Here is a 23,518-nt window from a genome sequence, read left to right on the forward strand (position 1 = left end):
GAGTCACCAATTAACCTGCATGTCTTTGGACTGTGGGAGGAAGCTGGAGCACCTGGAGGAAACCCATGCTGACACAGGGAGACAGTAGGGCTCCCCCACCCTGGGGTTCAAACCAGGAACCCTCTTGCTGTGAGGCGACAGTGTGGCCATGTGATTGGTCATATGCTCCAAAAAGTTGCACTTGAACACACCATAAAGACTACAGGCAACTGACAACCAGCACGTACGTTCAGCACATAACTCTCCATCGCAGCAGGCGACCCAAGTCTGAATTTGCCATTCAAAAAGGTAAACTGAAGATTGTCAGGACGGATTCAGGACGCTAGTTAGCCAGTTAGCACATTAACAACACAACTCAATGCTGAAAAAACAAAGGGTATTTTCTGTGAACTAGCGAACTGTAACAACAAACAATTACAAGATAAAGAGCTCAGTGGCTAGCAAAATAGTCTTACCTCATATAACAAGTTTCCTTCGATCCCACGCCCTCTGGACTTTAGTCGTTTGTTTACTTTCCTCACCTCCGTTTCTCTCCTCATGCGCTGAGCTGAACTGCCAGTCACAGTGATTTCACTCACAGACAGGCCCAGTCTCACTCCAAAGTTGTCGAAATCTGGCACTTGGGCAGTGACTTGCAGCATCAGAAACCAACGAAAAAAGGCGTCCTTTTACGAGCCGGTTGCTGTTATAGTTTAAGGGTGCCTGGCAGGATCGGGGGAAACGTGGCGGGACACGGACGAAAGTTAAGCCAGCGAAAGTCTGAGTGGGGCAGGCGGGAGGGGTGGTGGATGGGTCCAACAAACGCAGACTTTCAAACTCTGTTCTTTTTTCCTAAACCTAACAGTGTGTGTGTTGTTGAAGGAAAAAGAAAACGTTAATTTGCGGTGTTGTACCGATGTAGTGCTTTTATTTTGAAAGAGACTGCATGTAAACGTTAAATTTCCTGTGAAAACAGAAGTGTATTTTGAAAACAGACAATGCATGTAACAGGCTGAAGTTGACACGGCGTCCCAGAGCGTCAACAACCAACACACCCAGGGTACCTTGGACGTCATATGTGGACGTGGAAAGTCAATAAACGTCAATATGTGACGAGGTCGGAGTGAGAATGTGTTGCACTGACGGGCTCCACTGGCTCCAACAAATTCAACATGCTGACTCTGCCAACTTGTGCCAACGGTGCAGGACACACGGCCAAAACTCAGACTCTCACCAACACCTCGACACTGACCAACAGCCGACCATCAGCTTCTTGTGCCAGAGCCTTTAATGGAGGTGGATAGTGAAAAGATAATCTGGGTATGTTGATCTTACTGTGAAGCACACAGCTCTTGCTCTGGAAACTGGAAACTAAGACGCTCAGACCGAGCCACACGACACTATTCCAGCCAATCAGCAACCAGGGGCATCCTTGCTCGTGCACAGGACAGGGGACGTGCACAGAGAAAGGCAGTGTAAGCGTGAGGGACGATGAATCTGCTACAAGCTAACAGGTTAAACTCCACATTATCAACAATCTGTCTCCAGAATCAGTGCCTCCATCTTTAAATAAAGAATCTGAAGACTTCCTCCACTACTGGCAAAAAATAAATAAATAAATATCCAGAAGGGTTCATGCTGCCGAGGGGCAAAGAGTCTGGTGGGCGAGCGGGCAAAGTCAGACGGGCAGAACAGATGGCAGGAAGGCGGAAGCACAATAGACAATCTGGCAAAGAGTGGGCCGGGACTGGGCTGGTGTATTTATACTGCAGGGCTGATGGGGGAAGTGGGAACAGGTGTGCAGGTGGGTGGAGGATTATTCAGGTGATGGTGGGGGATGGAGAGAGGGAGGGGAGGGAGGTGAAATGAGAGGACGAGGTTAGTGTGTGGCAGGAAATCAAAGCAGGTGTTCACTAATTATCAGCTCACTCATTCTGTGAGGTGTTGCAGAGACGGTTCGGCCTTTTAGAGCTGAAACAATTAGTTACTGATTAATCAGCTGACAGAAAATGAATCAGCAACTATTTTGAAAATTGATTTATTGTTTTAAATTTTTATTCTCTCAAGTCTTGCTGATTTTATCTGTTTTATGTACTAATTTAAAAAAACAAGATGTTTGATGACTTTGGGCAATTTTTCTCTACTGTCTGACATGAAAATATTGATTAAGTGAATTAATCAATCTAATCTAGTAAAGATGATCATTTGTTGCAGCCCCCCTTTAATTTTTAATTTATCTGTTTCATGCATCATGTGTCAAATTTCTCTCTGCAACACATTATACTTTGAGTATAAGTGAGACTGTGTGTGTGTGTGTGTGTGTTCACTGCGTTTCCTCTCTCCGTCATTTGTCTCTAATCTTTCTGGAATCTTCCAGTAAAAAACAGTGGACCTTTGCGGGAGCCCAGTCCGCCTCCTGAGCGCCACAGCCCGGCCACACAGCGTGGCCCGGCCCGGCCCCGTCCAAACCCCGGTACTCGTGCTGCTGCTTTTGCTGCTGCTCCTGCTGTTATCTGTTCTCCATCTCCCGCCTTTTACCAGCATGTCACCCGCTGCTGCACACGCACACGGGATGACAGGTGCGAAAAACACACACGAGTGCGTGCACACGTGTAGATTTTAACCCAGTCTGTCGTCAGAGCACCAAAATCATCTGAATAAAAACACGGATCTTAATAACATCTTCCCTGTGACCTGTTGTAGCATTCTGGACACTCAGTTTGACCTCACACACACACACACACACACACACACCCACAAACACACGAAGTCTGTGACCGGACTACAGAGCCCTACCTTCTCTCAGGATCTGGTTGTGGAGGAGCAGGAGGAGCAGGAAGCAGACCGCAGCGGCAGTCAGAGCCCAGGCCAGCCGGAGGAGCTGCATGAGGGAGAGCCGCGAGCCGCACGGGGAGCCAAAAAGTCCAAACTGTGATTATCCGCAGGCTGGTGCCTCCTCACTGCGCCACATCCATCCCGGTCCGACCCAGAGCAGGACGGAGACCAGAGACAGGTGGCATCTCCGGCATATAAAACCACGCACGAGCCTGAAGTGACAAATCCACAGTGGAGGAGATCTGTTTAAGCAGCAGTGAGGTTTTTCTTTTCCCTCCCCGGACCCTCCGGGTGAAACTGCCGGGGTCCTCGCCGCGCTCCCCGGCGCGTCACGGTGCGCAGCGGCGGCCGGCGGCAGCAGCAGATGCCCGGGGGGATCCCCTCCACCACAGCATGTTCATCAAAACAAAATCTGCTCCGGCTGGGAAGTTTTCCAGTTTTCCGCCTCCAACTTACAGCTCTCTGCGCCTCGCATCCACCGGGAGTCTCTGTCCGCTCGTCCGCGTAAATCCTCCCAGAAGTGGAAAAACCGACACCGGGCCCGGGTGGAGCTGCTCAGCGGGCATGTTGCACGTGTCCCCGCCGGGTATGTCGCCCCGCGGACCGGCTAGTCGATGTCTGGCTGTCCGGTGGTGAAGGAGAAAGAGGAGAGGGAGGAAGAGGAGATGCAGCTGCTGCCTCCGGGTCTGAAGATCTGCCGCGATCTGCAGCGTCCACACCGACTCTCTCTCCCCCTCTGTCTAATCACGGACTGACGTCACAGCGGTTACAATAACGCGTGTCAAATCCAACTGAACACTGGGACCGATGCGGTGCAGCAGGGGCGGAAAACAAGAATCTGAGGGTCACTGGGAGGAACACCCCGGTGTGTGTGTGTGTGTGAGAGAGAGAGAGAGAGATAGATCTTTCTATGTGGGTGTTCTGAGTTTTAATTAATTAGTGCATCATTTTCTAAATAAGCACAAGTTTTGTGTTGCCAGGTTGTGAATGTTTCCAGACATGTAGGATTGTTTTAATTATTGACTTATTAACATTTATAACTACAGACTTGATGGCTATTTGGGACCAGTAGGACCTGATCAGTATAAAAAACTAAACACTGTCATCAATAATAAAGTCCTGGCCTCTTCAGATGAGACACTTTCTAATTAACAGTGTCTTATCTTGTTACTGTTGCAAAATTTGGTCAAATCTGTGTGACAAACTACAAACATTATTAATCATAAATAAACAAGTTTCATCCATAACATGTGATCAGGTTTTGGACCTTGTCCTCTTTTGTGTCGTGATCGGCTGCAGACTGACTTGGCAGAGATGGCTGCCATCTTGTTCTTACATGGATTAGTGTATTGTGCTCTTACTACCACTAGATGGCACAAAGAAGTGTCCACGAAAAAGGACAGCAGGTCTAACTTAAGTAGGATGAAGTATAAAGTCTAGTAAACCCAGATGTGATGTCCTTATACAAGTACACGGGGTCTCAGGAGGATAATCAAATAGACAGTTTAAAAATGAGCCAAAGAGATTTTCACAACCTGGCAACCCAAAAGAATGTTCTCACTGGGGCTGCAACTAATAAGCATTTATCATTGTCCAATAATCTGATAATTATTTTCTTGAAAACATTAAAAAACGGAACATTTTTCTACTTAATCAGCCCCGACCAGAGTACAGTTCTTTTCTTTCACTTTATTTTGGTGTGGTGATGTCAGGATGACGACACAGGAGTGGAAATGTACAGACAAATGCTCATGTAACGACAGCGAGAAGTCGACTGACTGAATGTGGAACAACTGAGAAATATTGTTGAAACTGCAAAAAAAAAAAAAAAAAATAGTAAATTGGAGGTGTTTGTGATTTTTAGGATACTGTGCAGTGGTTTTACTGGTCTGGCCCACCTGCGATCGTGTTTAGCCCAGTTTCCACCGAGCAGTATGATTCACTTCAGTTCTGTACACATTTTTTCTGTCTCCACAGTAAAAGTTGTGGATGGTACCAACAGAAGCGTTCCTTAGCGTCCCCATGTTTGGTCCCCCCTCTGTTGGGGTACCTAGCACACAGATCTGGTACTAAAAGGTGGAGCTGTGAACCCTGCAGTCTGATTGGTCAGTAGAGGACGGTCACTCTGGTTTTATGTAACCTCTGTTCATACATCAGTAAACTACAACTATAAAATGAAAGAGAAAAAATAACTTCATTCACTGGGCCGACTGCCGGCAACTTTTAAGGTGGAACGTTAACTTGTAATGTTACTCAATGCATGAGTTGATGACGTGAATCCATCATGTTACGGCCGCGCTCTTTCCACCTTCATTGTGTGTGTGTGTGTGTGTAACACTAATTTTTCCCTCTGTGTGCTGAGCTGCCTGCACCTCCACTGGACTCAGAAGCTCCACCTCCTCTGTTCTGATTGGTGCAGCCTCTGCTGCTTCTGACTGCACAGTCCACAGCTCACCTGGGTCCCTAATTGGTGCGGCACAGGTGCAGTGGACCAATCCCAGCCATTCAATCAAGACCGTCATCTATAAGTGCCCTGCCAGTCTGTCAGTCTGGCGGCTGACTGTTGGTGGCAGTTCACCTCTTTGCGTGATAACTTTGTGTTGTGTTGGTTAGCCCACTGATAGCATTTGTAGCTTGTCATAAGCTTTTGTAGATTTTTGTGAACTCTTGAAGTGTGGCCAGGTTGTTAGAAATTGCTATCCTTTTGACTGATTCCAAACATTTCCATCCACACTTAGACAATTACCTGTATAGAGACACTAGGTGCAGGAGTGCTGTTTTGTTGTTGTTTGTTTTAAAAGCTGCACTAGACAGTCAGAGTTTGTTTTCCCTTTTATTTTTGATTAGACAGATTGTAGATTAAACTCTGAGTGAGTCCTCCTTTTGTTATTTGTTTTTTGAGTTAAACAGCACCCACCGGCCCTCTTCCTTGGTTTGTTCTCAGTTTTTTGTTAACCAGACTTCCTTCATTTGAGTTGCAATAAACCGCCTTACCTTTTAATATCTGGGTTTTTGTGTTGCTTCCCTTTCCCCTGCGAGCTGGGTTGTAACACATCAGCACACCTTAAATTTCACTGTGACAACTTTGACCATCACTTTAGTTTTTATATGACACACACTTTTAGTAATGACTTTAAAAATATAGATTAATTTGGAGCGGATTATGTGAAGGTCATATATTCTAATCCTCACTTCCTGTGGGCTACAGCAACACTAAACCCCTGAGCTTGCCTGAGAAGGACTAAATGCACAAAGCTGCTATTTTTAAATATCCCATGGAGAGAGACTCTCACTGCAGCCTGTTCTATTTTGTTGTGAAAATGTGGGCGTGCAGCCTCGTTCTGTGGACGATAAACCAGGTGCAGACTTCCATCTGTGTCACCGCTGATGAGGAAATACAGCGAGTGCTGGACGGAGCAGTGAGTGACAACAACCCCGCCCACATTTAAGAGGACTGTCTGAACACACCGAGGGTCTAGGTACCATGTCTGAAGGGTTACTGCTGGTTCCAAAGGTGCTGGACTGAAAGGGTTTGGTGTAAACAGGGCTTTTGTGGCCAGTGAACCAAAATGAGTTTGACACCTCTGCCATGAACCAATATTAGATTCAAGTGTTCATAATTACAATACAATTGAGGAACTTTTATATTAACACATCAATACCCTAAAGGTGTGATAAAAACAGGATTGTTGCATCGATGATACAAATGCAAATATTTTTTTCGCTTCAACGAATACAGAAATGTAAATACTGGCCTCTGTGCACATCTCTGGTGCGTTTGTTCTTATCTAAAGGCACGCGTTTAAAAAACATCCTCAGGAGCTCTGTGTAAATACACAAACCAGCTTTATGTCACTCTTATAAACTTGTACTAATCCAGCCTCTGTCGTCCTGCTGCTTCCATCATGAACCCAACACGTCTGGATTTAACAGAAGTGTTTTGTCAGATTTAATTCTCGTTTATAAAAAAAAAAAAATTTGTGTAAACAGTCTGTTGTTGAAGGAAACTGTTGGTGAGCAGCCATGACAACATGAATTATTGCAGTAATACAACAGTCAACATCTATTTTTGTTTGTATTTCTGAACTGAAGACGTTGCTGTGAAGCAGCATTGCAATCTGCTGCTCTTTACATCCTGCTCTCATTACTGTGTTTGTTTCTCTCATAAAGGAATAAATTATTCAGAGTTTCTACAGAAACTGAAGCTGCAGAGTCTGCAATGATACAGAAATGTACTTTTAATAACACTTATAATATATCTTATGTCATATTATATATCTGCACTTTCAAAACATGTTCACATCCATTTATAGAATGGTTTTTAAAAAATATATATTTCTGGTTATCAGAAAAATGAGTCAAATATATGCAGTCTGGACGGACTTTAACTGTGTTTATCATATTAATTATATCAATCGCCATTACAGATTATTTAATTAGACTTGCATTTAAACAATGCACACAGTAAAGTATATATAAACAAAATTGGAAAACTGATCTATGCACTAATAATAATATATCAAATAATAAATGTAAACATAAAAATATGTTGAAATAATAATAGAGATCATTGAATTGGCCAGTTAATACATTAGTTCCTTATGCTGTCCTCAAATTCTGAATGATATATTTTACATATTTTAATTGTATTATGAAGTAAGTAGACTTAAAGTAATAATTAGATAAGGTAATGTACATTGTTTCACTTGTAATAAATTTCTTTTACTTCATATTTAAGTCATCATTTTATTTTGTTAATCAGCTGCTTGTGTCCTGCTGAGCGATGAGGCGTTCAGGGTCAGACCTGTCTGTCTCCCTATCCTCTCTCCATCATGGTGTGTTTACTTGCACTCTGACTTATTAATGCTCTGCTGTCTCTCACACAAACAAAGGTCACCTGGCCGCCTCCTCACCTGTCAATCAACCTGCTGAGACGACACGTGTTGAAACTGGGAGCACGTGGAGAGGATGATACTACCTCTGTGTATGTGTGTGTGTGTGTGTGTGTGTGTGTGTGTGTATGTGTGTGTGTGTGTACTCCTGTCCTTCTATCCTTGTGAGGACCAAGTCATAGTCCCTAAAAGTGAGGACATTTCTGCTTAATTAGGACATCGCATCACATCAAAAGTGAGGATATTTTGGTTGGAGTAAAATTCCACAAAGTTTTTTGCGCAGAAAACATATGAAGAGTTTAGAAAATGTGATGTTTTGTTAGGTGCGGCTGTGGCTCAAGAGGTACAGTAGGTCATCCACCATATGGGAGACTGACCCCCTCCTGCCTGCCCCATAGGGACTTTCACTGTCCTTACATTACGTTGTCACTGGCAGCATTTCAAACTGACGCCATCCAGCTGCGGTATAAACCTACGCCACCTGACAGCGTATCATGCTGCTGGTATCTGATGCTGAAATCACTCAGAAAACGGCGATATTTGACAACTTGGGAATGAGAATGGGCTGGCGATACACTGATGAAGTATGTTCAGAAAATCAAAAGGTCAGAAAACACAGTGACTATTTCCAGGCTAATGTCTCGTACACACTACAAGAGAATTAAGCCATTTTTTAGGCCCAATTCCTCCGTCCTGACTACACTCAGGAAAACCCAGTTTTTTTGATCAGTCTTGCCAGATTTTCCTGAAGTGGGAGTTGTGTTTGGAGGTTTTTTTTATTGTTGTTTTTTTAACATCCTCGTCGCACTGATTTCAAATTGCAAATATTAAACATGTTCAATCTTAACAATCTGATATCCTGTTATGAGGGGGAACACCGAGGACAACCAAGGACCGACAGCAGTCCCTCAGATATATGTATTTATACCTCCAAAGAAGCAGACCAGGCCTCTGATTGAGACAGGCATTTATTTGTCAAAATGTGTAGCCACACCAGGCTAGTAAAAGAGACCAGATGTTTAATTGGGATGAGGCTTTTAATTTAAGTTATACGGTACTTTTACTTGTAACAAGTTATTTTGACAGTGTGTTATTAGTACCTCTTCTTATTTAACTCCGCTCGGACGCCCACGTCCGCGCTCCCTCCCTCCTCTGTTAAATGGTATCTCCCAGGCGCACTACGTCATCAAACCATGTGATGTTTGGTATTGCCGGATTCAGGAAGCTCTCGACTTTTCAAAAATGACATCGTTTTTCTTTTATCTCTAATGGATTTCGCACCAGAGCAGCCTAAACACACAAAGTCCAAAATCGCGATGAGTGGTGACAAGTCATGTCATGCCGTTTTTCGAGGGGAAAAGTTAAAGGATTACTCGCGATCTTATGTGGAGCTGCGAGTGGAGACTTAGATCTTTTATAAACGGTAAGAGTCTCACTCCTACCACTATTTTTGGCTGAGATACACCGTCTAGAAAGTGGGATCATAACTTTCACGTTTCATATGGCTTTATTTGGTGATATTTTATGGTGTTTCTGTGTCATAAACAACATCAGCTATCATAATCACACCTGATTTCAATAAGGTACAATGTTTGAAGCTGGCTGAGTGTCGTTTGATCACTGACAGGACTGTTTTGAAGCCGAGTGACCGCCTTGTCATTTGGAGCTCCGCCTGGATCTTTTCATGGTAAAAACACTGTAGAATGGTCATACTTTGAGCAGTCTTCTTCAAATTTGAAACAAGTGTTCATTGATAGTGTGCCTACAGCCCCACAGTGTCATTTACCTGCTCAGATGAAGCCACAGACAGTTATTCATCCTGAAACATGGTTTGTTTTTTTTTTTATTTTAGGCAAAATCTTCAACTTTTTACTGACTTCAGAGGCCCATTACTCTGCCTCAGTATCACCTAGAGTGTTTCTGACACTTTCACAAGAAACTTCAGAGAGTTTTCTTTCTGGCAAGACCTCATGTAAGCATGTAGTCAGAGCGCTTCAGAAGCTACAGTCATTTTAATTTGGGTATGTCATTTTAGGCGTTTTTGCTACAAAATGGGGGTGGAGTGCAAGATCTGAAACCTTCCTCCATCACTGGTTATATATAATATATTATATATTGTGTAATATATTGTAAACCTGTATCTGTATGAACATTAGAGCTTTCTGGAAACATTAATTTATCAAGTAATTTTTCATGTGTTGAGCACACAAACATTTTTCTCTTCCACGTTCAGTGTTTGGAGATGAACGATGGGAGATGAAACAGTTGGCTGTTGATGGAGACGTTTGACAGCAGAAGCAACAGAGTGTCTCTCCTCTCTGAATGACTCCATCCAGCCGATTGATCGTTCAGGTTATATTGAGACTCTTATCAAAGCTCTCAGCAGCCGACGTCTGTCAGGTAGACTCCATCACCGCTGCCCTCCTGCTCTGACGGGGATCTGTCTCCGTCAGGTCGTGCTCTCTGGGCCTCTGGCGGCGGTGATTATTACTGATGTTTTCCTGCCATCGATTAGCTTTCCGCGGAGCCGTCAGTCAGCGGTTGGAGGCGACGTATGAGACGAGTCTGTAGAGAGAGAGATCAACACAAACGCTGTCAGGACTCGTGTGGTGTCTGTAACAGGAAATGAAACCTGTCTGTTTGAGAAGGTCTGAAATGAACACCTGACACATAACCGAGACCCAGTGGCGGAAAGTAAGTGCTGTGCTTGTGTACAGTTTTGAGGTACTTGTACTTTACATAAGTATTTTGTTTTTCTGCTACTTTATACTTGTACTACATGTCAGAGGGAGATATTATTTGTATGACAGATTTAGTTACTCCTATAGACCATGATGCATTGCTGTAGATTAAACTCCCCAACAGGATATAAAGGAGTTCGAATGAGCTCAACCTGAAACATCTACAGCAGTAAAATGACACATACACATTAATGCAGCAGGAATATTAATCCAAAAACATCAGATAGAATAAAACACTGACAGCAGGAAACACTTTACAATGTGTACTTCTATACTTGCAGTGCATTTTGCTGCCAATGCTTAGAGCACTGGTTCTCAAATGATTTGCCGTGATGCAAATCCAGGTGTGTTGTGGGATGTTGTGGTAATCACACATTATTATTGCAGTATTCAGCTGGGTCTATACAAAAAGTTATGAATGAATTTTTAATTGACTGCATCAGAATGTTGTGCACACCCATTTCCCAATAAAGAGGCAAAGTCTGGCTAAAATAATATAATTTAATTTGATTTAATAAAAAAAAAAAAAACCTTCACGGGGAAGCTATTTGTTGCCATTTGCAAGTGGGAATTATCAGTTTGTGACACATGAGAAGCCCTGATTGGCAGCCAGTGTGAGGGATGGTAACATTTAAAAGCAGTAAGCTGTGAGTGGGACGATGGATCGCTTTATTGTACAGAGCAAATTACAACAAAGCACCAGTGAAGACGACCTACCGCCGAAAGCTACCTGTCTTATTATTTCTTATTTTTATTGTCTTATGTCATGATAAGAGTGATAACACACGTTACAGAAGCTGTTGTGCACAGATATAAATACAGATGTTCCTGTATTGAGATTTTGGCTTGCCCTTTGTGTCTTGGGCACAAAATGTTTTTTTTTTTTGTGATCAAATTTTTATTTTATTTTAAAGAAAGATATAGATAGGTATATGGACATTACAAAAATAGGGCATAAATATATATATTCACATACATACCTATACATATGCATATATACAGATACATATGAATAAACCACTAAAATAAAATAATAAAAAATAAAAATAAATAAGTAATATATATATATATATATATATATATATATATATATATATATATATATAAAATAAAATAAATAAAAAGTAAATAATAATAATACAATAATAATATATATATATATATATATATATATATATATATATATATATATATATATATTTATGTATAATAAAGTCATAGCAAAAGTCACAACCCCAAATATAACCCACCCACCCCCTGGATCCAGAGCTTCATACCTCAGTCACATATTACACCTGAAACCCACGGAGGATAGTTAAAAGTGAATGCCAAGCCTCTATTGTTGACTCTTTTGCTCCGTGGACTGTAGCTGTCAACAACTCCAAATAAACAATATCCAAATATGTTAAAACCCATGCTCGAAAAGAGAGTGAATGTGGAGGTTTCCAGCGTGTGGCAACTAGTTTTTTTGCAGCCGTAAGTCCAGCCAACAATGTGCTTCTCTTGTCCAGTGTCAAACCCAGCGCTGACAAATCATTCAAAACGAGTGTAGCAGGCGAACAGGGCAATCTGATCTTAAGCAACTTAGAGAAATTAAAGGCAACCATCTTCCAAAATTTGGCCACTGGGGTAAATAACTGCCAATCACTTTGGAAGAACGGCACAAAATGTTTGAAAACCACTGATTTATAGGAATACTTCACTCACAAAATGACAATTTGCGTATCAGTTGCTCGCCATGTGTTACCTTGAATTCATGAGGAAAACTTTGTTTTTCTCACGTGCCTCTATAGTGAACGGAGAATCCAAAAAGGTGAGCATTCTTGATGTGTTGCAGTAAAAGTGGACCAAGTGTTAGAACAGCAAAACTATATACTATAACTGTTGTCATTTATCCAGTCATTTGCTCAATACTTCCCAAACACATATCTTTTTTTGCAAAATAGTTATGATACAAAACACCTTTTGTCTACGAGTAGCGCGCCCTGAGCATGCATGAGACTGTTTGTACTGATGTGTTTTAAATCATAATGTTTTAGCAAAAATGCACGTTTGAGAGTTACTGAGCAGCTGGATAAATACGACTTGGATTATACTGCACGAGTTGTGTGAGAGTTTATAAATGGATGTTTTGATATAGTTTTGCTGTTGTTAAACCTGGTCCCCGTTTGCTTATTTATGAAGAATATTTCTCCGTGCACTAAGGAGGCATATGAAAGTTTTCTTCATGAATTGACCTTAAAGCTATAGTGCGTAACTTCTACAGGTCCGTAAATGTTCGTTTCACCCAAGCCACTACTAGAGGAGATGACACAATGATGATTAAGCCAATCGGCTCCTCTAACATCTCACGGTATTTTTCAATATATATCATTTTTAGTTTGCTTGTCGACTGGCGACATTCCCGCGCTGGCACACAGGAAATGCTTCCTCACAACAAGAAGGGAGGGGGAGGAAGAGCGGAGAGTCTCATAGCAAGAGGTAGAGCGCAGGTAGAAAGAGAAAACAACATGGCGGAGAAGCGGCCGAGACACGGTTCAGAAGTGGATCCTACCACAAAGAAAAAGCCTGGACGTTCGGCTGAAGGTCTGTTAGCAAAGAAGGAAAGTGACCGACGGAGAAGGCAAACAAGGATTTGTATTGGCGTCGCTTTTCCTCGGTGGAGAGCCCTGAAGGAAGAAATTGGGCTGAGGGCAGACACGGATGTTGCCTTGCTGCTGTTGGATAAGTAAGTGACTTGGTTTATAATTATATTATGAGTAGTATGTGTTGCTGTTACATGTACTGGACCTAGTACTTTATTATTTTCTTCTTGGAAATGGTGCTATGAACGTAATGTAATGTTAGCAGCCTGGTGTTCACCACGTTGTGTAGCGTTGTGTACACGGTGTGTGGCGAGTGTTACTCTGTGTACATGGAAGTGCCGGCTTATTTGTTGTAATAACGCATTATCCGCTGGGAGGCAACAGAAGTTACGCACTATAGCTCTAACACGCAGTGAGGAACTGATATAAAAATGGTCATTTTGTGGGAACTAATTGGCTGCATGGAAACTTCTCAATGGTTCTGAGCTCATAGAGGGGGTTGCCAACTGTGCTCACAAACTGCCAATATATATTTAGCTGTACTCATAAATTAAATGTTTTTGTCCCTGTTGTATGTAGAGAGCAATGATTTGGCCAAAACAGCACACCAAACAGATTCCATTCACAAACAACCAGAGTCCCGACTCTCAAAACCAGAAATCTCGCAAACCTCTTACAATTAAAACTAACTATAGAGTAAACAAACATGGCAGATGATCAGCAGGAAGAAGTCGCTGTTAGGTTTTGCACTACATTGTAAAGAATATTCAAGAAGAAAAAAGACAGAAATATGAATGAAGTCATTGAGACACTGTGAACATGAACTGTACATGTAAATTCTGAAATCCTTCCCATAAAAATGTGATATAAGGACATGGAAAGTCCCTGTAGGGCAAGAGGGGGAGGGGATGCATGGGTCCTACACACCCTGGACTGTAACCCAGGAGCCTGGTGTTTGCTGCCTGAATCAATGTTGAGCCAAGCCATTATGTTTTTGTTCTCAACCTGACCACATGCTTTTGTTGCACAAGGAAATAAACATAAATGTAAAGTGTTTTACCGATGTCGCATGTTTATTTTGAAAAAGACTGTATGCGTCTAACAAGTTGAAACTGTACATGTCCCATTTATTTTGAAAAGACACAATCCATGTAACAAGCGTAAACTGACTTCCCAGAATGTAAACAACAGATGCAGCAGGATACCTCACCTGTAATATGTAGATGTGAAAGTCGAGTGACAAAACGTTGATATTTGTTGAGTTGAAATGAGAACGTATCGCTACTCAGAAGCCAACTTTCAGCGCTCAGATGTTGGTGCATCCTTTAGAATTTTGAAGTCTTGATAAGATTAATGAAATCCAACAGCAAAGCCCTCCCTGCATTTCAATTTATTTTACTAAAACTGGTTAAATTTGCAACCCACAAAAAAGTTCACACCACTGAGCACCTTATGGTCGCTTTTCAGAGCAAACTCTGCTGTTTGCAGAACGAACACTGAGGTCGTTTTTACTTTGCACAAACGGAGAGAAATGTGTCGTCAATCTTATGTGAAGAACAAAGTGGTAGCCCCATTAAAAAGCCTTCGGGGGGATATTTGTGTTTATTTCATGGAAATCAGCTCCATGTGTGCTTCGCCTTCAAAACTCCTCCAGACTGTGTTATAGTGATTTTCAGCAGGCGTGAAGGAAGCAGAGGAAACACTCCAGTCAGCATGAAACAAATGCAAATTCACACTCACAAAAAAAAAACTGCACCCAATCAACGAGAGAGACGCAGCTGGCTTTAAAATGAGGAGCGATTCTCCTGATTCCTTTTAGATGGAGACTCTTCTTCTCTAATTCAAAGCTGAGGATCAATTTCTCTGTTTGTTTCTTTAGTGTTTGACTTTTATTTCGTTCCTCCAGGAGCCAAATTAACTCAACGGCAGGAACACATTCACTGTTTATTTGGTGATGAGCAGAACGAGTGCAGAGAGATCATACCTGCAACTAATGAGAGTTTTCAATTCTACAAAACACACAGACACATTTTTATTTCTATACTACTGAGACGCCTCATTCAAAACGCACTCCGGGGTTTAAGGTGCTGATGTGTAACAACGTTGCCAGTTTGAATCTGGCCGCAGGCTTCTGTTGCTGTTTTACCCGTTTTCATGTTCAGTATTGGCTCGTTCTGATGTTCTCATGTCATTTTGTCACAGAAGGATAAAGTATGGATCATTTGCTCCGTTTACACTGTCCCTTCAAGGTGGGGATTTCAGGCCTTTATCCCGCCTCTCTGGTCTGTAAAAGAGGTACGGTGCTAAATGGGTGGACAGAGTTGTCTTGTCCTTACGGCGTCAGTGGAGGTAGTAACAGCGCTGAAACAAGGTCTGTATGAAAGGGACAGCCGGCAGGATGAGATCATGGGCGGGACAGGTGTGACGTTTTGATGACATGTTATGTGTGCGACACACATCAGGAGATTTAAAAAGCAGCTGTTAGCAGTTAGCAGCTAACTCAAACAAGAAGAACAGTAGCCGAAAATGTCTGCCAGTCGGGGAAATAATGAGGTCCAGGAGCTTCTTACCCTCTGAACAGAGGACGAGATCAGCCGCCATGTAACAGGGACGGTGTCACACTGATGCTGTTGTGTTGCGTCACGGCCGTCAAGCCTCTCTTGGTTCTGCTGTCTAAAATCACACACTGGAGCAGAATGATGCAGCAGTTTGGTTCCGTATAAAAATGCAAAGGCAGCATAAAGCAGGGACTTGATAGCAGCTCTAGGATCTCTGTGTAAAAAGGATTATTGTGTGTCAGTTTGGTTTTATTTGAGTATGTACACCATCAGAAATAGAGGTGCTTACTAGAGTCATGCAGGATTCTTCAGCTTGTCGCCATAAGAGAACCCTTTTGGTTTCTGGTTGAACCTTTTTCAGACATTCCCCTAAACCCTTTCAGAGGGTTCTACCTTGCACCCAGGCTGGGTATTGTGTGAAAAAGTACAATGCCAGTACCAAGACCAGTACCCTCAAAATGATGATGGCTCTAACATGACTGTCTATGTGACCGGTAGATATCTCCCACTCATCATGGTTAACAGGTGAGCCTGGGGCCAAGGGAACATGCAGCAGTCTTGGGCTTCATGAGGAACCTAAAGGGCTGATTTGTGTCAGTGCAACAAACATGGTTTACAGTCACATTTTTAGGAGGTCGAAGTTTTGTTAAATTATTACCACTACAGCCTTCACTGCTTTAAAGGCGCTGTATGTAAGAATGTGCCCAAAATGGTTACTGCACTCAAATTCAAAATACTGCCGCGAGTCGTGTCCGCCCCCCCTCCTCTACAGATTCGAGGTTGCTGCTCTGTGCTGAATTGCTGCGTTGTGCTCCGGCGTCCGGCAAAAATAGAAGTCCTGCATATCTGTTGCAGAGGGCTCCGGAGTGCCGCAGCTGAGACGGAGCCGGAACGCAGCACAGCCGCAGACGGTGGAAACACACACATTGACTAGAATTGAATCCTATCGGCTCCGCTGCCGTGCTGGAGCGCAGACGCAACCAACACGCATCCGGTGGAAACTGGGGGTGATTTGTTTGCCCATGGGCGGCTGCCGTGGCAGGGCCGCGTTGCAGCATCCTTGATCTCCGGTTTTCCAGCAGACTGTTCGAGCAAGTCCGGCTTCTCTGCTGCTAACGCTGCTGCTGGGATACAGCTGAGGAGGAGCCAGCTGCTAATGCTATGTACTGGGACACTGCTAATGCTGCTTGCCGTGCTGCTAACGTTTGTTTCTAAAAAAAAATCAGTGGGGTCGATGACCCACCTGCACATGGGCTACAATGTATCATCGAAAATGAATAACAGTTGAAAGTATTCAAAATGTCCATCCCCGTCTAGCTATGATGCTAGTTAGCCAACTTTGGCTAAAGCTTACCTGTGGAGGAGAAGAGTAGCCACTTCAACTTCCGATTTCAAATTCTTCTCCACTTTCAACCGTCTCCATCGGCACAACAGGCCAAAACACAAATTCAAAACATAAACATGATTTGCGGACCGTAATTTTTTTTTTAAAATGCGAGAATAAAATTCTGGCTGTACTATTGTTGTCGGTGAGATCAGTTTGTTATATGAACATTATTCCTTAGTCTCTGTGACATATTAGGAGGATTTTACGACTATTTGCTTTAGATTTCTTACATATAGCTCCTTTAATGGTGCAGCAGTGCAGGCTTAGCAGTTTGAACTCGGTTCCAGATTAGAACTGAATACAAAACACAGAGTACCAGGTACCTGTAAAATATAAAATTAAATTAAATATATGTATATGAATTCACTTAAGATACATCTACATTTAAAATAACATTTGAAACATTTATTAAATGAAATATTTATTAATAATAATAATAACAAAATGATAATAATAAACTTTATTTATACTGCACCTTTTATACAAGACGTGCAGCAGAAAGCACTTTACAATACGAGCAGTATAAGCACTGAATGCTTCACATGAAAATAGACAGAATGAACATCAGCAGGCATTTCAATATAAAATGACATTTAAAACAGTTTAAAACAAAGGTTAACTGATTCATAAAAATCATAAAAATCAAATAAGATTTTAAAAGAGCACTGTGAAGCGCAAAAACAAAGAGTTTCAGACCTGTATGAGGAAAGTCAGAGCGAGTTAAAGTCTAAAGTGAACAGATGTGATTTTAACTTTCTTTTAACATTATTTATCGAGCAGCTTCTCTGATATCTGTAGGTCGTGTGTTCCATAACTTTGGGGCATCACTGATGACGCCTGCATCCCTGATCATCTTCCAATAAACCAGCAGCAGATGATCGCAGTGTTCTTAGAGGCAAATAGTTAACAAGGGAGTTAGTGATGTAGCTCGGTCCCAGCCCATGTAGGGCTTTGTATACAAGGAGGAGGAGCTTAAAATCAATTGTAAATGTAACAGGAAATCAGTGCAGAGTGGCTCAGACTGGCCTGATGTGCTCGCTCCTCTTGGATGAATATTTGCAAATCCTTTTACACCCATACTTTCAATAATCCTTGAAGAACCACAGAAGGGAAGCAAATGATTCTTTGTTGAACCTCAGCCCCTCAGGAAGAACCCTCATGTCTAAGTGTGTAGCACTACAGACGGACATGTTTAAACCCCGTCTACAGTGAGCCCAGAACTGGAAGAAGTACTCAGATCTTTTACCCAAGTAAAAGTAGTAATACTATAAGAACAAATCCTGCCCTTAAAATATTACTCAAATAAAAGTATAAGACAATTAGCATCAAAATATACCTAAAGTACCAAAAGTAAAAGTATTTATTATGCACAATTACTTTAATGTTGCAGCTGATAAATGTGGATTCATCTTAATTATTTCATATCCTGCTGTGTAGTTTAATTATAATATTACATTACCATTGATTAGTTGGTTATATTTTATATTAATAACCTGAATCTGCAAAGTCATCTAATAAATGTAGGGGAGGAGGAGTAGAAAGTAGTATAAAATAGAAATACTCAAGTACAGTACAAGTACCTCAATACTTAGTTACATTCCACCACTGACTGAACCACTGCAAGTGTAAATGAAATAATTTGGCCAAACAGTTTATGTCAAAGTTTTGTTTTTAGCTAAATGTAATATAAATAATATTATTTGTTGAGTGGACTCCTGTAATTAAGGACTGTTATATGTAACTGTATGTGTGTGTGTGTGTGTGTGTGTGTGTGTGTAAAATATGACTCTCTGACAGCAGCAGCTTGATTACACAGCGGCAGTAAAAAAAAAAAACACATAAGTATCGGTGCTTAAACACGACACATTTTATCGCCCTGTGGGTCAGTGAATCACGGCAGACTGAAACCTGCAGAACACTGAGAGGAAATATAATCTGCAGATCAAATATTTAATAAACTTCTGCAGAGGAGCAATAAAATCACATCTGCAAACTGCAGCTCGGCCACATGTGGAGACAGACTGCTCATTGGTTTTCGTCTTTTTTTCTTTTACTGAGAGACAAATTATCCATCACATTCTCACTGTGACCTCGTCACATGTCCACGTTTGGTCATGGACTTTCCACGTCTACATATGACGTCCAAGGTACCCTGGGTGTGTTGGTTGTTGACGTTCTGGGATGCCGTGTCAACTTCACCCTGTTACATGCATTGTCTGTTTTCAAAATACACTTCTGTTTTCACAGGAAATGTACAGTTTGCATACAGTCTCTTTCAAAATAAAAGCACTACGTCTTTACATCACTGTGATTTTACTGTTTTTTTCCCTTCAGGAACAAAAACACTTGGTTGGGTTTAGAAAAAAAGAACAAGGTTTGGCTTTATAATCTTTCACCACTCTCCCAGGTGAAAGTCGATGTTTGTTGGACCTATCCACAACCCCTCCAGGCTCCAGCCCGCCCTGCTCGGGCTTTCGTTGCCTTAACTTTAGTTCTTGTCTCATGGCGTTCCCCCCCTGATGTCGCTGAACACTGTTAAACAAAAACGGTGATCACCCACGTATCATGCCAACGTTAAAGGACGGCTTTTTTCATCAGTGTCTGATACCACAAGTCACTGCCCAAGCGTTGGTAGTATGGGTGAGCACAAGACAAATTCCCCACTCTGTGGGACAACAACTTTGTCTTATCTTGGTACAATAAGTGCTCTCCACCACTTGTACATTTTCTGAGAAAAGAGTAAAACAAGAAATCATTGGTAAATCATCAGGTACTAACAAAATGAAAACAAATAGAGGATATGAAGGAAAATAAGAGAAACTTTGTTTGTATGTCATTTCTTGTTTATTAAAAAAAAATTGTCAAATTTGTGATACTTGAATGCTGAATTCATGAAGTTCAGGTTTTGATTAGTCGACTTGTCAGTGAAATATGACGACTCTGATCAGGTACAGGTGTGTTGGTGATGTGTCATGTGTGTGATGGAGCAGAGCGGGAGAAGACCAAACATTAACGCCTCAGATCAGTCAAGATGTTCTTCTCTCTGAAGCTTCTGGTTCTGACATTTTGTTATTCTGTGTATGTATCGAAGATGTAAAAACCAACACAGTTAGAAACAGCCTTTAAATGAAACTTTTAATTCTCCTGACCTTTCTGATTCCAGAGAAATGTAACCATGCGTTAAACAGTTCATTTCCAGTTCTACCTGCAGTAAAGATGAGCGATGGATTTTTTACCAAACTGTCTTAAAAACAAGCAGAGACAATTCAAAGAACCATCTCTCCTGCAGATATTGCAGCTGTAAAACAACTTAAACATCGTCTGAGAGCGAAGACTCTGCTTCGTCTGCCGCTGGAGAGAGCGGGCTGAAATAAGTTTAATGTTCCCATAAAAAGAGGAGGAATGAAGTGAATGAAACTGGCCTCAGGTCAGCAGTGAGCACATTACATCCAAATTCAATCTGAAATTTACATTCTGCTTCCTGTCATTGCCATGCAGAGCACAGAGTTTCTCAAGGCGACGCATAAATAAGAGAATATCTAAGAGAACTGGAATAAAACTTCTTTCTTCATCTCTCACACTGAGTTTCTCCCCATCAGTGCAGAAATTAGAAATGTAGTCTGTTTTGTTTTATTAATTTGTCATCCAAAGAAATTACAACATGGCGCACTGAGTCACCTGCATTCATCTTTTTAATCATTCTCAGCAAACATTTACTCTGGAAAATAAAACACAGCATTGATGTAGGATTTCACAGTGGAGCTGCAGAGTGGATCATCTTCATGATATCAGGAGCCCATTTTGAAAAACAAAAATAAAACAGTTATCATCTATTCAACTGTGTATCATGCCGACATGAAAGGACCATAGGACCCACAATACCATATTATCACCATACTCAGGTCACCAAACTATATTATTGTGATATTTCAATGTGCTGAGTATTGCCATAAAATATATTGCGGTTTATTAACTTTTTCCAACTGCAAATTATTTCCCCAAAGGAAAACTTTGTCAACATCATTTTTACCTCTTAAGATAAAGTTTTCAGTCTGTTCATTTAATCATTTTTATTGCAGCAACGTGAGACACAGAGCAGACAGACTGACCAACACCATCATAACACCTGTCAGAAGTGCTGCATACACCTGACAGACTGAACTGTGGGCAGATTTAACCCCCTCTGAGAGGACAGATTAAGTGCGTGATTGAAACACTTCACATACAGGTATCCCTGTATATCATGTGAGCGGAGCTGAGCGGGGAGCGGAAGGATTTTGTGTTGAGTGAGGAGCGGCTATTTTTTTTAAAAGGTGGAGCGGAGCCTTATCTCTCGCTCCAATTTCGCTCCGGTCGCTCATGCCCCACCCAGAATGCATCTTTGCACCTGCGCACACCCACACTATTTTCTTTCAAAACTATGGAGTTTACTGTGTACTTCAGAAAAGAAACTGAGAGAGAAGCAGCGGTACCTTGGAGAACGGTCCCTAACTGCGGGGAGAGGCGAGACGGCTTCCCCGGAGGTCGGCCGCTTAACCCAGTTTGTCTCCTCCACACTTTGACTTATTTCCACCCTGCCGACAGCGGTACCGTGGAGAACGGTCCCTAACTGCGGGGAGAGGGGAGAGGGCTTCCCCGGAGAATCTGCCAAGCTCATGTTTTATTTGTGAATAGAAGATTACAGGTTAGGGTAGTACGACGCAGTTTTTTTGAGCGGAGTGGTGAGCGAGTGGAGCAGGATAAAATTTATGATGGAGTGGAGCGGAGCGGAGCGAAGAATGCACAGAACCAAGCGGAGCGGACGAGCGGCGCAAAGTGACAGGTCTGCGAGCGAGGAGTGGAAATTTTCACCCGGTCCACTCTGCTCACATGCTCTGGTCACAGGTTAACGCCACCCTTCCTGCTGCACTCAAAGATTCCATCACTTACATCACAGCTGTGTTGGTGGAAAAATGTGGGGGCGGAGTCACATACCTGGGTTCACGTGTTTTTAACATGTAACAAAAGCCTTGGTTTTCAACAGCGCTGTATGGATGCAGATCTTTGCACAGGAAGTATGTGATGGACTGTTATTTTCTTCGCTCTCTCACAGTTGGATGGTAGTTGTGTCGAGCTAAGTGTGTCAAGTGTTGGGTGATTTTTCTGCGGAGCGGGTTTAGTGTTAGCTTAGCTAACGCTATTTCTGGATGGTGGCGTGAGGTGAGCCCTCATGTTCATAGTATTCCAAGAGTATTTTATTCTCAAATGACACTGCTGTAAATCACGCATGTCATATCCAAGTCCTCCTTTCCGTCTGTTAAAAAAAAATCCAGATGTTAAGAAAAAGTCCAGATGTTTGATTTTCTGATTTCTTTCTCTGGTGCCTCCATCTTTGTTTTGATGAACTTCCCGCCAATTGCCGCTGACTGAGACCTCTGCTGACCTCACCAGGACAAATACATCAGCACCATCTAGTGGACAGAAAGAGCAACTGATTTTATTATTCTGGTTCCAAAAGTTGTATTAAAGGGAAATTTCGGTTTATTTCAATCTGTCTCCTATCATCCTAAATTTGTTTCAAGTGACTAGTGACATAGAAATAATAGTTAGCATGTTAGCCGTTAGCCTAGATACAGCCGGGGAGCATAGTAGCGTCAGACCTGTTAAAACGTAAGTGAAAGGGCAACCATGCCTGAAATCTCGCGAGCTCTGGATAAAGCCCAGCTGGATACTACTCCAGGTGGAGGTGTCTCATCCTCGGCCACATCCAGACCTTGAAAATAAGGCTGCAACCGGTCCCATTCCTTGCAACAGAGGCATTCCTCTTCTGTGGGCACTGGGGCACAGCATTCACAGGTCCTCCACAAAGTCCAAGTCTGGCAAAAAGTCAGCCATTATTCTATAAATCTTTCATAAAATAAATGAATGTACTTTTCAGGCTACTGTCCGGTTCTGCCTTCCAGCTGTTGCTGCTTGTTCTCGCGAGATTTCAGGCACACTATGAGATCGCTGCTTGTTCTCGCGATATTTCGGCCGCGCTTTGGAAAGCACAGCTAAATGGTAAACAAACATGGCAGCACACCGGTAAGGTAAGACAACACGTTTACATGTCATTTTCTATATGTTCTCTGACATTTATCCTAACGATATGAGGCGGTCTTTGTGGAAAAAAAGCTTGTTTAGTGGACTAACTTTGCACTTGAAGGTTGCCCGTTCACTCACGTTTTAACAGGTCTGACGCTACTATGTGCCCCGGCTGTATCTAGGCTAACGGCTAACATGCTAACTATTATTTTTATGTCACTAGTCACTTGAAACAAATTTAGGACGATAGGAGACAGGTTGAAATAAACTGAAATTTCCCTTTAAAAATGTGTATTTGCAAAAATGAATAATGTATATAATAAAAGATCGATATTTGGCGTCCATGTATCGATAAAATATCGCAGGCACGCTGAATCAATTTTTATCCCCCATCCCTAGTTTTCCACAACTTCAGAGTGAGACTGGGTTGATTTTGTTGGATGCATCCACCTTCACAGACAGTGTTTTACTTGAGGCC

The 23,518-nt window shown here is 42.1% G+C and overlaps 1 protein-coding gene across 1 annotated transcript in view; it reads right to left on the reverse strand.

The window, feature by feature from the left end:
- The window catches only part of LOC117262440 (chemokine-like protein TAFA-5), a 97,283-nt gene extending 93,661 nt beyond the window's left edge, over positions 1 to 3,622 (reverse strand). The window contains exon 1 of the mRNA XM_033635406.2: positions 2,776 to 3,622. Coding sequence (XP_033491297.1) covers positions 2,776 to 2,866 — 91 coding nt within the window. The 5' untranslated portion in view covers positions 2,867 to 3,622. The remainder of the gene's footprint in view (positions 1 to 2,775) is intronic.
- Positions 3,623 to 23,518: the final 19,896 nt, after the last annotated feature.

Source organism: Epinephelus lanceolatus, chromosome 5 (assembly GCF_041903045.1).
Source record: "Epinephelus lanceolatus isolate andai-2023 chromosome 5, ASM4190304v1, whole genome shotgun sequence".
In the NCBI taxonomy this organism is placed as follows: Eukaryota; Metazoa; Chordata; class Actinopteri; order Perciformes; family Serranidae; genus Epinephelus; species Epinephelus lanceolatus.